Genomic DNA, 18,247 nt, shown 5'->3' with positions numbered 1-18,247 from the left:
AATATGTATTATATCTTATTTTATTAATATTTTTATTTGTCTAAAATATTAAACAAAATGATACAATGTTGTCTGCTTTAAGCATCTTAATTAATTTCTAATTAAATAATTGAAAAAGTAAAAGTGGGACAATAAGATTATTGAATTTATTGTGGGTTAACACAAAATGTTAATTGTAAATTTAACTCACATGAGTTAGTCAATTTTCAATTAGGCCGGTTGAAATTAAGATCTAACTCATCTGATTATTCAGATTAATCCGTAAATATCGACCCATTTAACAATTCATTGATTTTTAATAATCAAGTTTAGTTGATCTTAAAACAAAGTTATCTTATTTTAAAAAATCAAAGGCAACTTTGATAAAACCGAGTTGGTAAAACACTTTGCATGCCTTGTCGTCGACTATTATTCATCTTCATTTGCATACAAATTAACATAATAACTAAGAATGCTCTTATCCAATAATTGTTAAACATTTATTCCATGATTCCAAAGACCCAGAGAAGGTTTAAGAGTTGAAATGCAGATAGGAATAATAAAGATGTAATGTGATGATAGATTTGAAGTTTTGCAAGTATGGTAGATTCATGCTTTTCAAAATACGCGTTTCAACGTTAAACTTTGAAGCAAGTTGCAACTTTCCCTGTCCATCTTGTTTTAGGTCCACAGGGTTATCTGTATTTTAAGCAACTTGAAGATAAAAATAAAAGAATAAGAAGTCCCACTCAGCCAAGAATCTATAAAAGAAGATATGTTAAACACATTAAATAAAATTTCTGAATTTTAAAGTTAATTGTATTTATGTACATTCTTTAACATATTTAATAACCTTTTATTACAGTAAATTCAAATTGTAATCTTATGCAAACTTATTTTTTATGTATAATATCATAAGTTATTGCAATCACCGTCTTAAAAGGAAAAAAATTACTTAACTATATGGTTTTTTCTCTAGTTTGAATTTATGTAAGCAGTTATTTAAGACAATTAAATTATGTTAACGTTAAGATATTATTTGACAATTTATTTTGAATTTGTTCTCCATAATTAAAAAGAAAGACTGGGTCAAATAGAATTCTATAAACAAAAGTTTTATTTTTCATTTTTTTTCATTTCAAAAGTCAACGACCGTGAACAGATTATACAATAAATTTTATTTTAAAAAGTATAAATTATTAAAAAACTAACTTTAAATTCAAAACCCTTATTTATTAACTTGTGCTTTGAAAATAGTAGCTTTTAAATTTTTAGAAAAATCAAGTGTTATCTTATCTAAGTAAAGGCAAGCTCTTGAGATTATACAAAAGGTGATTAGCTTGCTTATAGTAATATTCTCTTTGAGGTGAATTCATGAAATTGTATATAATATATAATAAAATTAGTATATACACATCTTTAAATTTGCATGAAAAGCAAGGCATCGATGGTTAACTTTTTAATCTTTTTTGTGGTATTCTCTTATTCTTGTGTGATGATTGTGAAAATTTCTCTGATGGAAGCTCTAGTCTTTCTTAATTATCTTCCATAGCAGTGTTGTTTATATTACTTTCATTTTTTAATGTTAAGTTTTTTTCTTATAAGAAAATTGTTTAAACCTTTTAGGTTTGACATCTTGTACGTGTATATGTAGCCAGATTTGAAGAGTTTAATTTAATTTGGATTTCGATTAATTTGTCTTACATGTTAAGGTAATTAAATAGGAAAAAATTGGCCATGATTTTGATCTTAAGGAGTAGTACTCTCTCTAATCTTTTAAGAGATGCATATATTTTCTTTGTGGATTAGCACTGTCTTCAAAACTTTTGAGATAAGTTGATAACAAATAATTATAAACACTCAATATTTATTCCGATAAATCCTCTTAATTATCATTATAAATGAAATTTTTTATTTAATTTTTACTTTATAAAGTAAAAAAATATAAATAATATAGTAAATAATCTCTTCATAATACTTAAATAGGTCAAAGCTTGAAATTCCATCACTAGCACATCCATTTAAGCTCCATAAATCAAATGTGTCAAGTTTTCAATTACGAATAATTTGGATATCAATAAATAAATAAATATAGAGGGCATTTCAAGTGAGAGATGAGAAGTAAAAGATATTAATAATAAAAAGTAGATAGTAAAGTAATAACATCAAATCTATATTTTTATTTTTATTCAATAGCCATTATAATGTTTCTTACTTCTCATACTAACAAATTCTTTTCATTTGAAATGTCTCATATATATATATATAAGTCATAGATCTTGACATAAATATTAAATCTTAAATCTCATACCTTTACATTAATATTATAACTTAATATTGTGTGAAAATTATATATTTGTCCTTAGCAACATAATAACTAAATTTCTTATGCTATAAATAAAGTGTAAACTACTAGATAAATACTCATAGCAGAAGAAATAAGGAATTAAAATAAATTTATTTTTTTGAAAGTTAAAATTATGATATACCTCAACTTTAAAAAAAAAAAAAAAGTGGAACAAAGGAATTATATTATAACCCAGTTATTTCTTCTGTTGTGCTTGTATTATCTCTGAATATACACTAAACATATCTTATTTGGATTTTCAAAATATAAAGTAATAGTCATCAATATTCTTCAAATCTAGAACAAAGTTGTCAGTAAAAATTAATTGTACATAAACTTACGTTTTATGTATTTTCCGTATGATTTCAAGAACTTGTATGGAATATATTTGAGTTTAAAATGGTTTGAAATCAAACTCTGCATTTATCAAAGACAAAACTCTGCATTACAATAAAGTAATGACATTAAGAAAATACAATGTTGTCGAATATACCTACGATTCTGGTTATCATTATAGTCTCCAATGGACCACAAAGCCCTACTGAATCCACCTTTGCCGTCCACTATGTAAGCACCCACATTGTTATTATTATTTCATACAAAAGTAAATAAAAGTAGTCAGAAATAATTATAAAAAAACTGAAAAATCAAGCCAAAAGGGGAACATATGGTGCATGCTTCTTGTCAAAAGGTTGCTTAGATATGCAACCAAAGTACAACAAAACAAACAAAAACTAAGGAGAAAATATAGTTTTATAATAGAGGTTTAGGTTCTGAGGCCACTTTTTAAGGGTACAAAACTAGTCAATCTTTGATTAAAGACACTAATAGTTTTGGACCCAAAAACAAAAACAAAAACAAAAGACAAAGACAGCATTAGTTAGAGTTTGCCTCCACAGCATGTTTTTGCTTTTATTACTCCCACCTCTCCACATGCTGTTTCACCTGCTCCATTACTTCTCATGCGTGCAAAGAGAGACATCACACCAGAAGCCACTTATTATTTTAAAAATACGTTTATTTTAATTCATATAATTAAATTTGAGTATTTAATAATAGTATAGTTTTATTTAAAATATTTATTATATTTTTATCTTCAACTTTAATGACTTTCTTTGATAAAAATTTATTTATTTTTTATGTTTAAACTTAATTTTAATACTGAAGTTAATGAAATTTATTATTTGATCTTTTATTTTTTAAATTTTATGATCACGAGCTAGATAATGAGTGTATTTTGGTAAATAATCTAATTAAATGCTCGTTTGATAAACTCTAAAGAAGGAATTGTATAAAATTTACAAAGAAATTACAAAAATAGCTTATTACTTTTGTAACTTTTTTTTTGTCTTGTTACATTAAGTTTTTTAGTATAACTTGTTAAAATAATAAATTTTAATTTATTAAAAAATCTGTCAAATTTATTGCATAAATAAACCTTCTTATAAATTTTTTTATTGAATATGTATTTGATTAAGTCGTGTTCCTAGACATACTTTTATTATATGAGTTTGTAAAATAAATTTGATTTCTCGGCATGAGTTAAAAAAAAAAAAAAAACTATTTTGATAAATTAATAAGTTTTTTTGAAATTAATTACAAATTTATGGAAATTACTTTTATTTTTTATAAATTCTTTTAAACACCCTCAATAAATATATTTTAATAAACACAGAATAAGAGCTTTCCTGAAATTTTGTGAATGTTTACAAAAATAGTAAGAAAAATATTAGTCTTCTATTATTTGTTAGGGATGTTATTATTACAAACTAAAAATCTTGATCCATTCAATGTTAAATAAAAAGTAGATATGCATTGTATATGTTTTGGGTCAATTAAAGAAGACTAAGAAAATCACAGTAATTTAATTGGGGTGAATGTTTGATCCAAGGTTAATTTGTTAAGGTGTAATTGTATATATACATAAACCCTTCTAATAAGTTAATCTCAAATGATAAAATCTATGGTGTTATGCTTCTTCTCTTACAAGTTCATAGTCTTTTACGATTAAGAGACGTTAATTAAGCCATACCATGTAAACATCTTAAGTTCTACATAATCTGCTAACATTAAAACACAAAATATATAACATATTTATTTATTATAAAATCTGACTTTATGAGTCAACTGGTCTGAATCACGACCACTCACGTGTGCATTTATGAGTTGTGGATGGAGATGTATGAATTTATAAATTTATTTAATCGTGAAAGTTTATTGAATTCCACAAAATATATAAATTTAATTTTATTCGTAAATATTAAGTTGGAACCAAATCACTGAAGTACACTAAATTGTAATAGTAAATACTAATTCATCAAAACATGAAAACAGTTTCTAAATTAATCCCCAAAACTATAATCGATGTCTAAGTCTAAGAAATAAAGTTTGATTTGCGGTATAATAGAAAAAGACCTTAATTAAGTATGAACAATATGGAGTTTTTTCCTTTCAAATGTTATTTTAAAAAAAGTATAAACTTAGGTTTAAATTTGATTGGTTTCATTATTAAATCTAAAAATCAACATAATTTAATAAAATTGTCTTTAATTTTTTTTAGTTGTATTGGTTCAGATTTGAAGACCATGAATTATTTTTCGACATTTAATGGTGGATAGAAAAAATAGAACAAGATTAAATGAATGGCATGAAATAAAATATTGAGTGGAAGAAATTAAGGGCATTAAATAGATGCAATGAAATTAATTGTAATAATTCTCACTTCATTTAATTATATTTTAAATAATCTGCATAGTATAATCTAATATCATTTAATTCTATTATATTTTGCTCTTTTTTTTTTTTAAGTTTCCATCAAGGTAGGTACACATGACTTGTGTTTAACTAAGCTTGATAACGTGGGTTAATTTCTTTTTATCTAGTCCATGCTTAGGTTATAATTTAACTTGACGCGTATGACAATAAATGAGTAAAGGTGGGAAAAAGGTGTTGGTGTTGTTGACATTGATATTAGGGTGGGACAGTTGAACTAAACATTAGAAATTAGAATACAGAATAGAGAATACGCGGAGTGAGTAGTGTTCAGTTTAGGGTAAGAGAATTGAGTGGTTCCAAAAAGTACCCTCAATGCCACGCATGTTCCTCAGCCACTACCCTATGTCTTTCTGCTATCACAATTTCACATGTGTTTCTTTTATTATTTTTTTTCTATGTTCTGTCTACGTCCACTTTTGCAATTTAAGGAACCACTCGTTAGACCGTAAACAGTTTGTTTCATTTTAAAAAAAATGGTAAAATCACCTTTTTAATAATTCTTCAATTATATTTTCATTTTAAATTTTAAACAAATGGACCTTAGTTTAATGTATTTAAGATTATATTTTGCCCACCCTAAAATCTTAGCATGAAGAGTGTAAATTGAATTTTCTCTACAAATAACATGTTTAGCCAAAAATAATGGTTGAGTATGGTTGAAGTAGAACCAAAAAAGGGTACGTTGGACCAAACTATGAATTGTCAGCTACGTATACAAATATTAATAAGTACAGCTTTTTTTTAATATTTTTTATACCGTTTATAATATTTGTTTTAAGGGCATGCTTCTTAAATACTGAATACTCAGTCAAATGGAAAAGGGTTTTTTTTGTCAGTTTAAGGCATCGATATATGGAAATGGCTTATGTATCCCTATCGAGTCACCGTTCTATCGTTAAGTTCTTTCTATTCATTTACGAAATTTTATAAAATATTGGGTGCTCAATTTTTTTTATAAAGAATTAATACGTTTAGTTTTTAAAAATATAAATACATTTAATTAAATTATATTTCTACTTTATTAATATTCTCTTGTATCATTTAGTGAAAACACCAAAATAATAAATTAACATTTTCTCATTTTTAAAAGCAATAACTAAAATGAAATAAAGGGCAAGATTAATGAAATTACTAAGTTCAAATTAATCAACTATGTTTTATAGATAATAACAATCAAATCCCCGCCATTTGTTCTCCAGATTCCTTTTCCTCTTTTGGATGAGGCAGAAGCTCAGTTTGCACGAAAGAATATACTTAAATTTTCTCTTTTGTGCCATATTTTATAACGAAAACATAAATTGCCTTGAGGGCACCACCAGTTATTATGCTTCATCTTCACTACTCTCAATAAGAACAAGAGTTTTCTTGGTCTTCGACCTCTTCGCAGCTCTACCATCAGTTCCTTGCTTATCGCTTGGCCTGAAATCAGAATACTTTTCAATTTGCTCAAGTATTCTATTTCCATACTTTTGTGTCTTCAATTTTCCAATTACCATCTCCAACTGCACGCACAAAATAAAAAATCATAACTCTAGTTTGGATAACATTAATATTCTACGAGCTGCGGACTGACCACTAATAGAAGAAGCTTTGGGTAACGTTTGGATCAATGGAAAAGGATGAATTGGAGTGGAATGATATTAGGTTTCGCTGTTTGGATTGTTAAAAATTGAATGAAGTGGAGTGAAACCGGACGGAATGCCCTTTCCTTTTTCTTTTCCAATTATAGGATGGAACAATTATTTTTTTTTTCTTACCAATATAAAAACATCCAAATAATGAAATGGTAAATTTGTCTGATAGTTCCATTCCACTATTTTGTTCCATCCCATTTTCCAATTCACTTAATATTAGATATCCAAACAAAACAATATCTCTCAAAATTTTAATTTTTCTTGGATATAGATCAAACAAAAAACATCAGCACAAAACTAAATTGCATAATATAACTTTAAACTTGCCTGTTCCAGTGAGTTAGGTTTTTGAGAACTTATTAAGTTTATCTGCTCAGTAGTTAAGACAGAGTGTGGGAGTATTCCTCCATGGGCGGAAGACAGTTCTTTTCTCAGCTCATCAAGCTTCCGCTCCAAACCAGAGGACCCAAGGCAACGTTTTGCTGATCTTATACCAGCTTTAGTTTTCTGTTCAGTATAAATCTCAATCTTCGCAGATTTCTTACCTGCATGTAAAACAATGACAATCAGAGCAGAGGGAAGCACATCTGGAAAGTGCAACAGATGATCTGCTAACAAAACAGAACACAATCCAAATTTTCCAACTCTGTTGTGTAATAGTGGCACAGACAGCTTATTAGATAATAACCGAAAAGGTTACAAGTACGTAATCAGCAGGTGTCCATGACATTTCGAAAATTGAATGCACTTCATTGATGTGTTCAGTGCTACTAGAAAAATAGGAGAAAGCTTGGCCATAAATCGGAAAAATCCACTTCATTGAATCAGTTTCTCAAATTCCACGGTTGAATAAAGAAACAGCACTAAGAGTCCAGATGTAACACAAAAGACTTCAATAGCTTTTGCCATGATAAATTTAATTAATTTATAGATTAACATCTCTGACTTGTGTACCTTGCAATATTTGCTTGGCCAGAGGCCCTGCAGCAATGTAAGCATTTGTGGCATAAGCTGTATGCTGAAATTCTTCTTTCTATATCAAGAAAAAGTTTGGCTCTAAATTAATTTTGAGAAAAAGAAATCTTTCTTTCAGTATTAAGGGAACAATGCATTACCAAAACACGCTCCAGTAAAAGGTGTAAGATGAGCTGCTCAATTTCCTCTCGTTTCAAATCAGACCCTGAACAATTCAATGCAGCAAAACTCAACATTCATATTGGTGATAAATTACCTTCAGGAAACAGACTAAGATTGATACAAGATAAGTATTGCAATTTTCATGAATTACAAGACACAAAGGAGGAGGGTATTTCTATTGTGAACAAAGTTCATAAAAGCAGTTCACACACATCCAGCTGCTTTGGTGTTCTTTCTTTGTTTCTTCCTTTGGTCTCTTCAGACTATAATTGAAACAGTTGGATTTTGGGCCCCAGCCTACTCCTCCAACCTTATTGTTAGACCATGTTCATTGATTGGATGAAACTGGATGGGAGGACTGATTAGACCCCAAAGGTCAAAGTACTTTATAGAATGTATATATCTACCCAAACAAAACAGAGGAGAAGAAAACCAACCTAGTCCCTTCTGTTTTATTTTCATTTTATCAACTAATTGCAGCATTGTTGACCTTTGATCATTAGCTTGCATATCTTGCAACAATGAAATAATCAGTTTTGCATGACCTGAAGAGCATCCCCATGTAAATGTTTGTGTAGATAAAATGGGCGGAAGAAAAACAAAGGAAACCAATTATCATAATAAGAAATATAGGGAAACAAGGAATACAAGATAAAAATTGAACCAGAAGTCAAGCAACAAACCAGAGACATCCACTTCCTTCACCTCACTTGAAAATGCACAGCTGTCGCACATCCCTGTAACATCAGAAGTACATAAAGCCTGCAACAATGGGGCAAAAATTTTAAAAATATATTTCATCGCTCAGAGGTACCATTGCACTCTTGTAGTGGCTCTGCAAAATGCCGGAAAAAGGCATTTCGTCGGCATTTTCTTTTGGACTGCATTAAAGAGAATGAAAATTATAATTATTGTTGCAAAAAATAAAGGGTTTTGGTAGAGGAGGGTAAAAAGACAGAAAGAAGACCATAAATAATATTCTTATGTATTGTGATGTGAAGCATAATAGTAATAATACTAACTAAATAGTTCTATTTACATTAAAACTAGACTCCTAATCCTAATTAAATAAAAGAACAAAGAATTTCCTGAAGAAAAGATAAAATCCCTGAGAATAAGATAAAGATCCTAAAAAGATAAAATACCTAAAAATGGATAACATCATTTCTACCTATATTTTGTATATATTCTAACAATTATAATTCATAACAAGTCAATGACTTGACTTAATGTGCATAATCATCCTCCATAATCAGGCAAACGAAAGGCACACTCAGTCAGGTCATAGTACAAAATATAGTAGAAAGTACTAAAGCTATTATGTTAGGTCCACTAGTACACATGAAAGAGAAGGACAACTGAAGGGATATGCTAATGAAATCATCAATGATGAAAATAAAACTTCAACATTTGTTGTTTTGTACATATTCATACTTCCACAGTTAGGCTATCAATAAGCTTATAAGTTTAATAACCCTCACCTAAACAAAAAGAGGAAGGAGAAAGAAATCAACATCAACTTTAAAAACTTTGAAGGAGTAAATGAGTATTGACTGAGATCAATTACCAGTAATACAGTTAAATATCGTGGAAGAAAGTACCTGACAATATCGTACTATGTCATAGAGATTCTGCAGTCCTGAATTTTCATAGAAGACCATTGAACTCTGACAAAATTGTTATTATGATATTTGATTAGTAATCCATCAATCTATATGCATGTCTACTTGTACTTATGCATAGCATCTCTACCCAAACAAGCTTGTAAGAAAGACATTAATTCCACTTTTAGTTCCTATGTAACTTTTTATCTCATCCTATATCCTTAAATGTGAAGTTGGGGCCAAAAATAGACCTTGAAATCCAATGGAAAGAGTTCAATATACATAGGTCTTATCTCCAGCAAACTTCAGCTTTTGCGATAAATGGACAGACATATGCACAAATTTGAAGTCAAGAGTGTTGCAAAAATTTACCTGCCGGGGAACATCACCAGGTCTAAAATACAGTAGGCATTCAGAAGGAAGTCCATCTCGGCCAGCTCGACCACTTTCCTGTTGAAAAAAGATTAATGATGTTTAAATAATAACCATAATGGTCCTTTGTATATCAAAGCCTCTTCAGCCAAGTGCCAAGGGGTTCAATCTTTCAATCCCCATTTATCTTCATTAAATTGGTTTTCAGCACAGGGTTTGGGAAGCATGGGCCTTGTCCATTCTTCAAGCCCAAAAGATTTTCACGAGAGATTATGCTAGATAAAAACCATTCCTAGACGTTCTTCCCAACAATTAAGCTTCTAGGATGTTGGTACTTGACATATAGCATGGAGGTTATGTAAAGGAGAAAATCTTATTAGGATCAGTGCAAAACCTGGTAGTATGTTTCCATTGATTTACTCAAGCTGTGATGGATGACAAACCTGACTACATGAAAATATCTAGCATTAGATGACCTCAGCTCCAATGAAGGTAAGGCAAATACAGTATGCATGTCCACCTAGGGACCTCACTTGCAAAAAGTATTCATAAGCAGGCTTCTCTAAGCAACAAAGGAAGCTTCACAATCCACCCATGCAAGCATCAATTTCAAACAATTCAACCATGTAATAAATCTTGAAAAAGATATCTTTTAAGACACCAACAGAATTCAGATTGAAAGAGACATCACATCAATAATTACAAGTCATTACATCAATATCCAAAAAGAACATTGATTTTCACAACCAGGAAAAGAATTCTTGTCAAACAATACATCATCAGTAACATGAAAAGAATTCATGTCAAACAAGTCAAGTGTATGTTCATATCTGCATTAAAAAGCTTGGAAAATAATATGACACTGACAGTCTGAGGGCATTCTATTTCAGTGGTGAAAGTTGAAATTAAACAGTTGCATTGCATTATTATTTTATAGAAATCAGTTACAGTTTCAAAACTGTTATCAATAGCATAAAACATCAATTATAGATAAGATACTGCTGAGGAGTTTTAAAAGAGCACAGCAATACTAACCATCTGGTTTGTTGATTCCCATACCAAAAGCTACCTGAAATCAGTAAAAAAATAATATTTCAATGCTGTAACAGGCCAAAGTGACAAAAGTATGCAACACAGGGTGACAGTTGAAATGATACATACTGTACCAACTATGACCTGCAGCTTGTTATTGCTCCACCTGTGTGATCAACATAAATATCCATTAACTCAATTGGCAATGCCATCATCATATCACTTACAATTTGTTATATCTTCAAAAATAAATATCTCCATTAACTCAATTGGTAATATCATCATCATATCACCTACAATGTGTTATATCTTCATAAATATGAATGATGCACAAAACCCAGTTGTGTATAGAAAATTATAGGATATAATTGGGTGTAAGACAGAAGAGCTATATGCTGTCTCTGACAGCTGCTTTAATACTGTTTAACAGGACCCAAGATTGGCCGATTGGAACCTGTACTCAAATTCAGTCAGTCAAGGCCTTCTAAAATAAGGATTCATGGTTTAATGGGTAAGATAGAGCTCACCCATCACAACCAATATTAAAATCAAGTGCAACTCTAGTCATTTAGTTTCTAAAATGATAAATTCAAATTTCGTTGCATTTATAGTTAGTTATCTAGGAAATTTTTGATAGAAAATTGTAGTTTGGAAGATCAAAACCTCATAAAAAAAGATGATTATTCAAATAATTCAATTTTGTTTTTAGTAACTCAAATTGTTTGGATTTAATAGAATTCTTATGCAAATTTTGTTGTTAAATTAGTTTTGCAGGAAATTTTAAGGAAAAACACGAGTTAGAAACATTAAGAGGTCAAATGGACGGAGCCTACTAACTTCCTCCATAAAAAATGAGCATTGTGGAAGCTTTGAAAGGAGCATATGGTGCATGTACTCACTTTGAAGGCAAAAGGTGGTCACTTTAAGAGTTTTGAAGAGGATATATAATGCACGTAAACACTCTTATCACTGAAAGTGAAAGTTTTAAAGGAAAAATATGATATATGGTGCGCATAAACACTCTTGATATTAAAAGTGAGCGTTTTAGAAGCTGTTAAGAAAAAAGACTCTGCGCATGATCACTTTTAGTGTAGAAAATAAGTGTTCCAAAAGTTGTCAAGAAAGACCTTGCGCATGATCACTTTCAGTGTAGAAAGTAAAAGTTCCGAAAACTGTTATAAGGAAACAGTCGACACATGAATACTTTCAGTACCAAAAGCGATAGTGCCAAAAGCGCGATAAACTTATAAATAGTCAAAAACTCATAATTGAAAAGAGTTTTTCTCTTTTTTTTTTCCCACACACTTAAAGAGTTAGAGAGAAGGATTGAGGGCGAATTTCAAGGCTTAATTCTTGAGGAATTAAGCTTAAGACTTGGATTCATGGAGATTTTCTACACATTCTCTTTTATTTTTTTTTCTCTCATTCTTTTAGAATCATGTTCTAAATTCCTTTTGTTAAGGATTGATGGATCCTATTTGGAGATTGTAAATTAATTATGGATCTAAGTTCTAAGTTTTTTTGTTGTATTGAACATTTAATTATTTCTTTAATGTAATTTTTGAATTAACTATTCAATTGAATTAAAATTTAAAATTTTACATTAATGGAAGTTGAGTGAACATATCATATTTGAATTAAATATCAAGATTAATGACATCTTAGAAATAAACATTCATTATATTATGATCTTTTAATTTTTCATACTTAATGCAATGTTTGATTGATTCACATTAAAAGAATTAGAGTAATTGATTAGATATTAAGATCATTAATGTTGATCATCAATCAATTAATAAACCTAAGAATTCAAATCGCAATTAGTTTTGCAATTGACAAATAGGTGAAATCAATCATAACTTCATTTGATTAAATAATCTCGTCAAACCTTTCACTCTGTTCGTTATTTCTTTCTATTTTCTGCAGTTTTATGCTTTGGTTCTCAAATATTCAAAAATTCTCAGATTTTGATTAAGCTCAAATAGTTTTTAATCTTACGAATTGATACTTAAATGTGTCAATTCCTACGAATAATACTCGGAACTCACAATTCTAAATTTTATTACTTGTTACAACTATCTAGTATATTTGTTAGATAAGATTCTCAGAGCATAACATAAAACACCACCAAGTGTATCTTCAGTATTCTGTGACATATTCACCACAGTCAAGAAACAACTCAACCAATATATATATAAAGCATTACTTATCTTTGGAGAAAATATAAAGTATTAAAATGTAAAGGTGATGACATTTCAATGATTACTTTACCGCATATGAACTTTTTCCCGAGCATTTACATCCATATCTGCATGATAATAATCAGCTGAAATTCCTCTCTCCCTCAACTCCTTTGCAACCTAAAATAATCTTGACAACAAAAGGGATTAGCATCTACTCTACCTCACAAGGTGCAAATGACATAGGGGACTAACATATCCACATTTCAACAAAATAGAGCAAATATTATATTAGAATTATAGTACACGCTGGAAGTGCTTTTGTATTGAAAGCAAAAGATAGGATGCAATGAAACACAAGTTTTTGGAAACCAATTCTCCCTATTTAATGTAAGGCATATAGTTAGCAAGGACCAATAATATAAAATAGTATTTTAAAGGCTTCAAACTGGTAGAAACAATAATTATCTAGTCTTGCTTTGTGCTGGTGAAATTATTCGTTTCTTTCTAAAGTAAAAGAAATTACTACCATTTAACCAATTTTAGAATTTGGCGTTTATGGTCCTTACTTCCCAATGTAGTTTTGGTATGCTTGGGATTATGGATAGTACCTAATTTTTTCCAACCAATAATATCATGGATAATAATTAGAGATTTGATAACTTAAAATATGGTAGGTAGAATATTAGAATGTGTAAGTAATTCAGATACTATACTAATATTTTATTTTACTTGTGAATCTTATGATAAATAAATTTTTTGAAAAATTTATTTTTGACCAATAAAGTTTGTATAATTCATGTAATTGACCTCACCTAGCGAGATCAAACTTTATTGTTATTATCCAATTATTAATAAGAAATTAATAATGAAAGGGTGGCACTGCATACAAGTTGGGAACGTTACAAAACCATTGGAAGAAAACCACAAAGAGCAAATAGATACTGTAGAAATGTGTTCATTGTGTTATGCATAGGGCAATACTGACATTCAAAACATGTATTGCTAACTGTTAGAAGAAAACCATAAGCAGGCATACCTGTTCACATTCCTTCCTAGAGAAACAATAAACAATCCCAGATTCATTATTTGAATAAGATTCTTGAATGAATTCTGCAATTTCATCAATAACTACCTTCCCAACAGATGACTTTTCCTTCACCTGCAGAGTAAAATTCGAAATTATATGATCATGGATCACAAATTCCTTTTTGAACTTGTTATTGAAGCCAAGGGTATAACTTTTGTTTTTTTTTGGGGGGGGTGGGTGCGGGGATGCTATCCAAATAAAAAGTAATCAAAATATGGTTAAAGCAGAGATATTAGTTACAAATATACCATATAAAATAAACTTGGCCTATTGACCGTGCTGACAAATTTGACACATCTAGGAATATGCAACATCTCTATTAGATCATTTTGGACCCTCTGAGTAGCAGTTGCCTGACAAAGAAATTCCATTGTCATAATATAAATCAAAATGAAGTATAGATAGAAAAAGCAACTCTAACAATTTTATGTGTAATACTTAACAGAAATATAAAGATAAAGACTTACTGTCAAAGCAACCATGGGAACATTAGGGAACTGTGTCTTGAGAATACCAAGGTTCTTGTAGTCAGGTCGAAAGTCATGACCCCACTGACTACAGCAATGTGCCTCCTGCAATGCAAACCATAACCAGAAATTATATTGTCATACAAGTAACACCACATTGCTACGAAACTCCAAGACTGCTCAGGATAGAGGTAACAGACTAACAGAGTTTAACAAATGTGGAAAATACTAACACTGAATAATGCTAAAATTAGACATCTTGCTAGAAGCCAAATAAAAGTTAATTAAGCAAGTGTAGGTCCTGAGTCAAGAGCCAAATCAACCCAAAAGCTTAAACTAATAGGAGGAGGCACACAATTGGTTTTTTTCTATACCCCCTCCCTCGCTCCCTTTCCCTCCATGCAAGAGAGTCCATTAACAAGGGCCAACACACAAGCCTACCATAGTTTGTACTGAAATTTAATTTAATTATGAAAAATGGGTGCAGGAAGAATCAAATTCTTAAGCATTTGACTATAGAAACTCCACTACTGTGTCAAAAACTTAAGCTACTAGGTGTAGGTGGAGACACATGAATGGCTTTATCTCTAACATAAATCATCTGATGACATCCAAGTTTGTCCAATTATATAAAAAGAACAATTAGTTAAGAAAGTCACTTGATGTGCAATTCTGTGAAGATATGGGCAAGAACCTTTTATCAAGGCAAATCCTTTCTCCCTAACCATATTGTAAGATAACAACAGCATGGAACCTTTTTATGTATGTTTTTAAGTAGAAAAGGTTTACAGTATTGTTTGGAGGATGATATTCATGTGCCGCTAACTATCTCCACCACAGAAATTCCTATCAATGTCTTCTAAACCACAAGACAAACAGAAAACATGAGTTACTGACAACCAGATAACTTCATCTTCATTGTTGACAATCACAAGTTTACAACTTACGATGTTCCCATGCCTAGATGCATTTAGTCAAAGACTCAAAACAGGCTTATAACTTATAAGTAAACCATCAAATGAAGCAAAATACAACAATATTCCTGGAACACTTCTGCATTCATTCTTAGAATAAAGTCAACAACCATTTACATTCATAAAAATGGTGAAAATGACAAAATAATTCAAAGCAAATCATTATGAACTCACGTCAATTGAAATTAGAGAGAGACGACCAGCATGATGGCATTTTTCAAGTTTTGACATAAACCTCTTGCTTTTTGATATCTTTTCGGGAGTGACATACAATATTTTTAGTTCCCCCTCACCCTTCTCCAAAGCCTTGTATATGAACTTCTCATCATCCTTACTTGTTGTTGAAGTCAAAATATATGCTGGAATGGCCAAAGCAGTCAAACCCATCACCTAAAGCAATTCCCCCACCCAAGGGAAGAAAAAGAGGCAGAGAAACACCTTTTAAATTCAATAAAACTTTCATTGACCAAAATGTTGAACTGGATTTTAACATAATGAAATGCACCTGATCTTGAATCAAGGAAAGTAAAGGACTGACAACTAGAGCAATTCCATCACGAAGAACAGCAGGAAGCTGGTAGCACAGGCTTTTGCCACCACCTGCAGCCATAATCACCAGGACATCTCTTCCACTCATGATGGCATTAATTATCTGTCAACAATGAGACTACTTGTTAGTAAAATTGTACCCCAGAAGTCATCATTCCTCAAAGTCTCAAATTAAGGTTCTTGATGCTGATTGTTTGATAATTTATAAACTGCATTAGAAAACAGAAAGAATACACCTCCCAACTTTTTGAAAGCAAATAGTGTCTAAAAACTGAGTGCATCATAAATCAAAGCACTTAAAATAAGAGTGAAAAATAAAGAAACTAACCATTATAACATGCAAATCACAAGTTTAAGTAAGAAGCCAGCAGCCAAAGGAATAGATTATAAATTACAGGAATATCACATTTAGAGCCATGCAACTTATTGGATACTCTTAAAGCTTCCTTTCTCCCAAATGAAGGGAATGGAGAAAGAGGGAGAATGTGCAATCACAATTCTCAACTTCAAAATAACTTCAGTTCAGAAGAAAACAATGAACCAGTGGCTTCACAGGAACAAGAGTGGGACATTCTTATTTTTCTACCCGCTCCCCCTCTTTTTTTTTTAAGCATTCATTTTACCTCTCTTTGATTTGCACGGTAGGACGAAATGCCAAAGATATTCAACCTAACATCATCTGCTTCAGAATCCCATTCAAATGGCCCACTCCAATTTTCCACAGTGCTTGGACCCACATTATTAACCTGGTTTCCAGATTCTTTACACGCTTCCAGAATAGCACTTAGCTCAGATTTTCTCTCGTACAACCTCTCTTGCCTTTCAATCAAGGCTCTTATTTGATCTGCACATACACATAATTTTATTTTAAAATAAAATAATGAGAAATTAGTCCACCCCAATTGGTGAGCAGCACCATTTCGATAAAGCACAACCGTTTTGTTTGCACTATCTTAATAACTATTGCGATAATCTTAACCTAGGAGTTTCAGTCATTAAAATTCTGATACTGAAGAAACTGGGAGAGGAAGCACCTTGGACATCTTGAATCTCAACCTCGATGTTGAGAAGCTCCTCTAGTATTTCGTTGCTCTCCATCTCTAACGTTGAAACAGTGTGAGTGCAAGGTAACCCTAGAAGCCCACGATCATTTGCGGCATCGTTACAGCTTTTGAAGGTTGATGTTGGTAAGCAAAATTGCAGTGGTGTATGCTGCAATTTTCAGAATTAAATTATTCTATAACATTAGCATCATCGAAGAAATTCAAATTAGTACTAATACATTGAATTTTTTATATTTTAGTGTTAGAATAATAATTTAATGTGTATATACTCTTGTAAATGTTGTGAATGTAATTAATAAATAAAGTAAATTTAACAATATTTAACTTAGAATAATATTTTTATTACATTTTACTTTATTTATTTTTCATATATTACCTCACACTTTCTTTCTTTTATGATGAAATAACAACAATATATATTATTAAATTAACCTTGTTTATATTTTATCAACTACGTATTATACATAATAATTATTTTTATTTGTAACTTTTTTTCCTTTAATATAAATAATAATTCTAACCTTTTCACAACTTTTTTTTTGTTATTTAAAAGTAAAAATAAAAATAAATAATTTTTTTTATCTGATTACTTAAATAATACTGTTACTTGTTATTTGAAATAATTTTTATTATTAAAAAAATATTATAAATAATTTTGTTGATCAGTACAAAATATTTTTTATGAAACAACGAAAAATCTAAACTTTCTTAATCTTAGTAGATACTAATAAATCAAAAATTAAGTAAAGTATTTTACAAAAATACAGATAATTTATCTATTAAAGATTCTTATTATACAATAATATAAAAATTATGCAATTATATATTCGTTTATATGATAAATAATTACAATAAATCATTTGCTAAATTTTTAAAACATTATTAATTGAATTAATTTTATGTGTGCTGCATAATCAAAGATGCAAATCTCAAGGTACTATTTTCTTATCTGGATTGTAATCACTCGTTATAACGAGTAAAAAAATGCAAACAGTCCTTCCATTGTTAGGGCATCCACTTATCGTATCGATAGAGAATTAAAA

At 30.1% G+C, this 18,247-nt stretch overlaps 1 protein-coding gene across 5 annotated transcripts; it reads right to left on the bottom strand.

Moving 5' to 3' along the window:
- Positions 1 to 6,226: 6,226 nt before the first annotated feature.
- On the bottom strand, positions 6,227 to 17,405 carry LOC113868541 (mediator of RNA polymerase II transcription subunit 34). Of its 5 annotated transcripts, none has more exons than XM_027504200.1 (20): positions 17,175 to 17,405; positions 16,764 to 16,984; positions 16,097 to 16,243; positions 15,766 to 15,981; positions 14,618 to 14,722; positions 14,399 to 14,503; positions 14,100 to 14,222; positions 13,152 to 13,240; positions 11,010 to 11,046; positions 10,884 to 10,917; positions 10,243 to 10,295; positions 9,849 to 9,926; positions 9,474 to 9,539; positions 8,687 to 8,753; positions 8,556 to 8,609; positions 8,310 to 8,417; positions 7,851 to 7,915; positions 7,690 to 7,768; positions 7,063 to 7,280; positions 6,227 to 6,603 (listed from the first exon to the last, which is right to left on the bottom strand). In XM_027504200.1, exons 1-20 carry the CDS (start codon positions 17,236 to 17,238, stop codon positions 6,424 to 6,426), a joined length of 2,109 nt encoding a protein of 702 aa, XP_027360001.1. In that variant the 5' UTR covers positions 17,239 to 17,405; the 3' UTR covers positions 6,227 to 6,423. The 5 variants fall into 5 exon arrangements, with proteins under 5 accessions (XP_027360001.1, XP_027360002.1, XP_027360006.1 ...); XM_027504201.1 differs by having other exon boundaries at positions 6,249 to 6,603; positions 8,310 to 8,384; XM_027504205.1 differs by having other exon boundaries at positions 6,290 to 6,603; positions 7,042 to 7,280; positions 17,175 to 17,343.
- Between the last annotated feature and the right edge of the window lie 842 nt (positions 17,406 to 18,247).

The sequence above is a fragment of the Abrus precatorius genome, unplaced genomic scaffold, assembly GCF_003935025.1.
Source record: "Abrus precatorius isolate BTA unplaced genomic scaffold, Abrus_2018 Scaffold6, whole genome shotgun sequence".
Lineage (NCBI taxonomy): Eukaryota > Viridiplantae > Streptophyta > Magnoliopsida > Fabales > Fabaceae > Abrus > Abrus precatorius.
This window is presented reverse-complemented; position numbering and strand designations above follow the sequence as displayed.

Excerpts from the sequence above, each read along its gene's own strand:
- LOC113868541 (XM_027504205.1), bottom strand. The coding sequence starts at position 17,238 with ATGGAGAGCAACGAAATACTAGAGGAGCTTCTCAACATCGAGGTTGAG. Across the intron at positions 14,504-14,617 it reads TTCCCATGGTTGCTTTGACA|GCAACTGCTACTCAGAGGGT; the intron begins GTAAGTCTTTAT and ends TTTCTTTGTCAG. Across the intron at positions 8,610-8,686 it reads GCCACTACAAGAGTGCAATG|GGATGTGCGACAGCTGTGCA; the intron begins GTACCTCTGAGC and ends CTGATGTTACAG.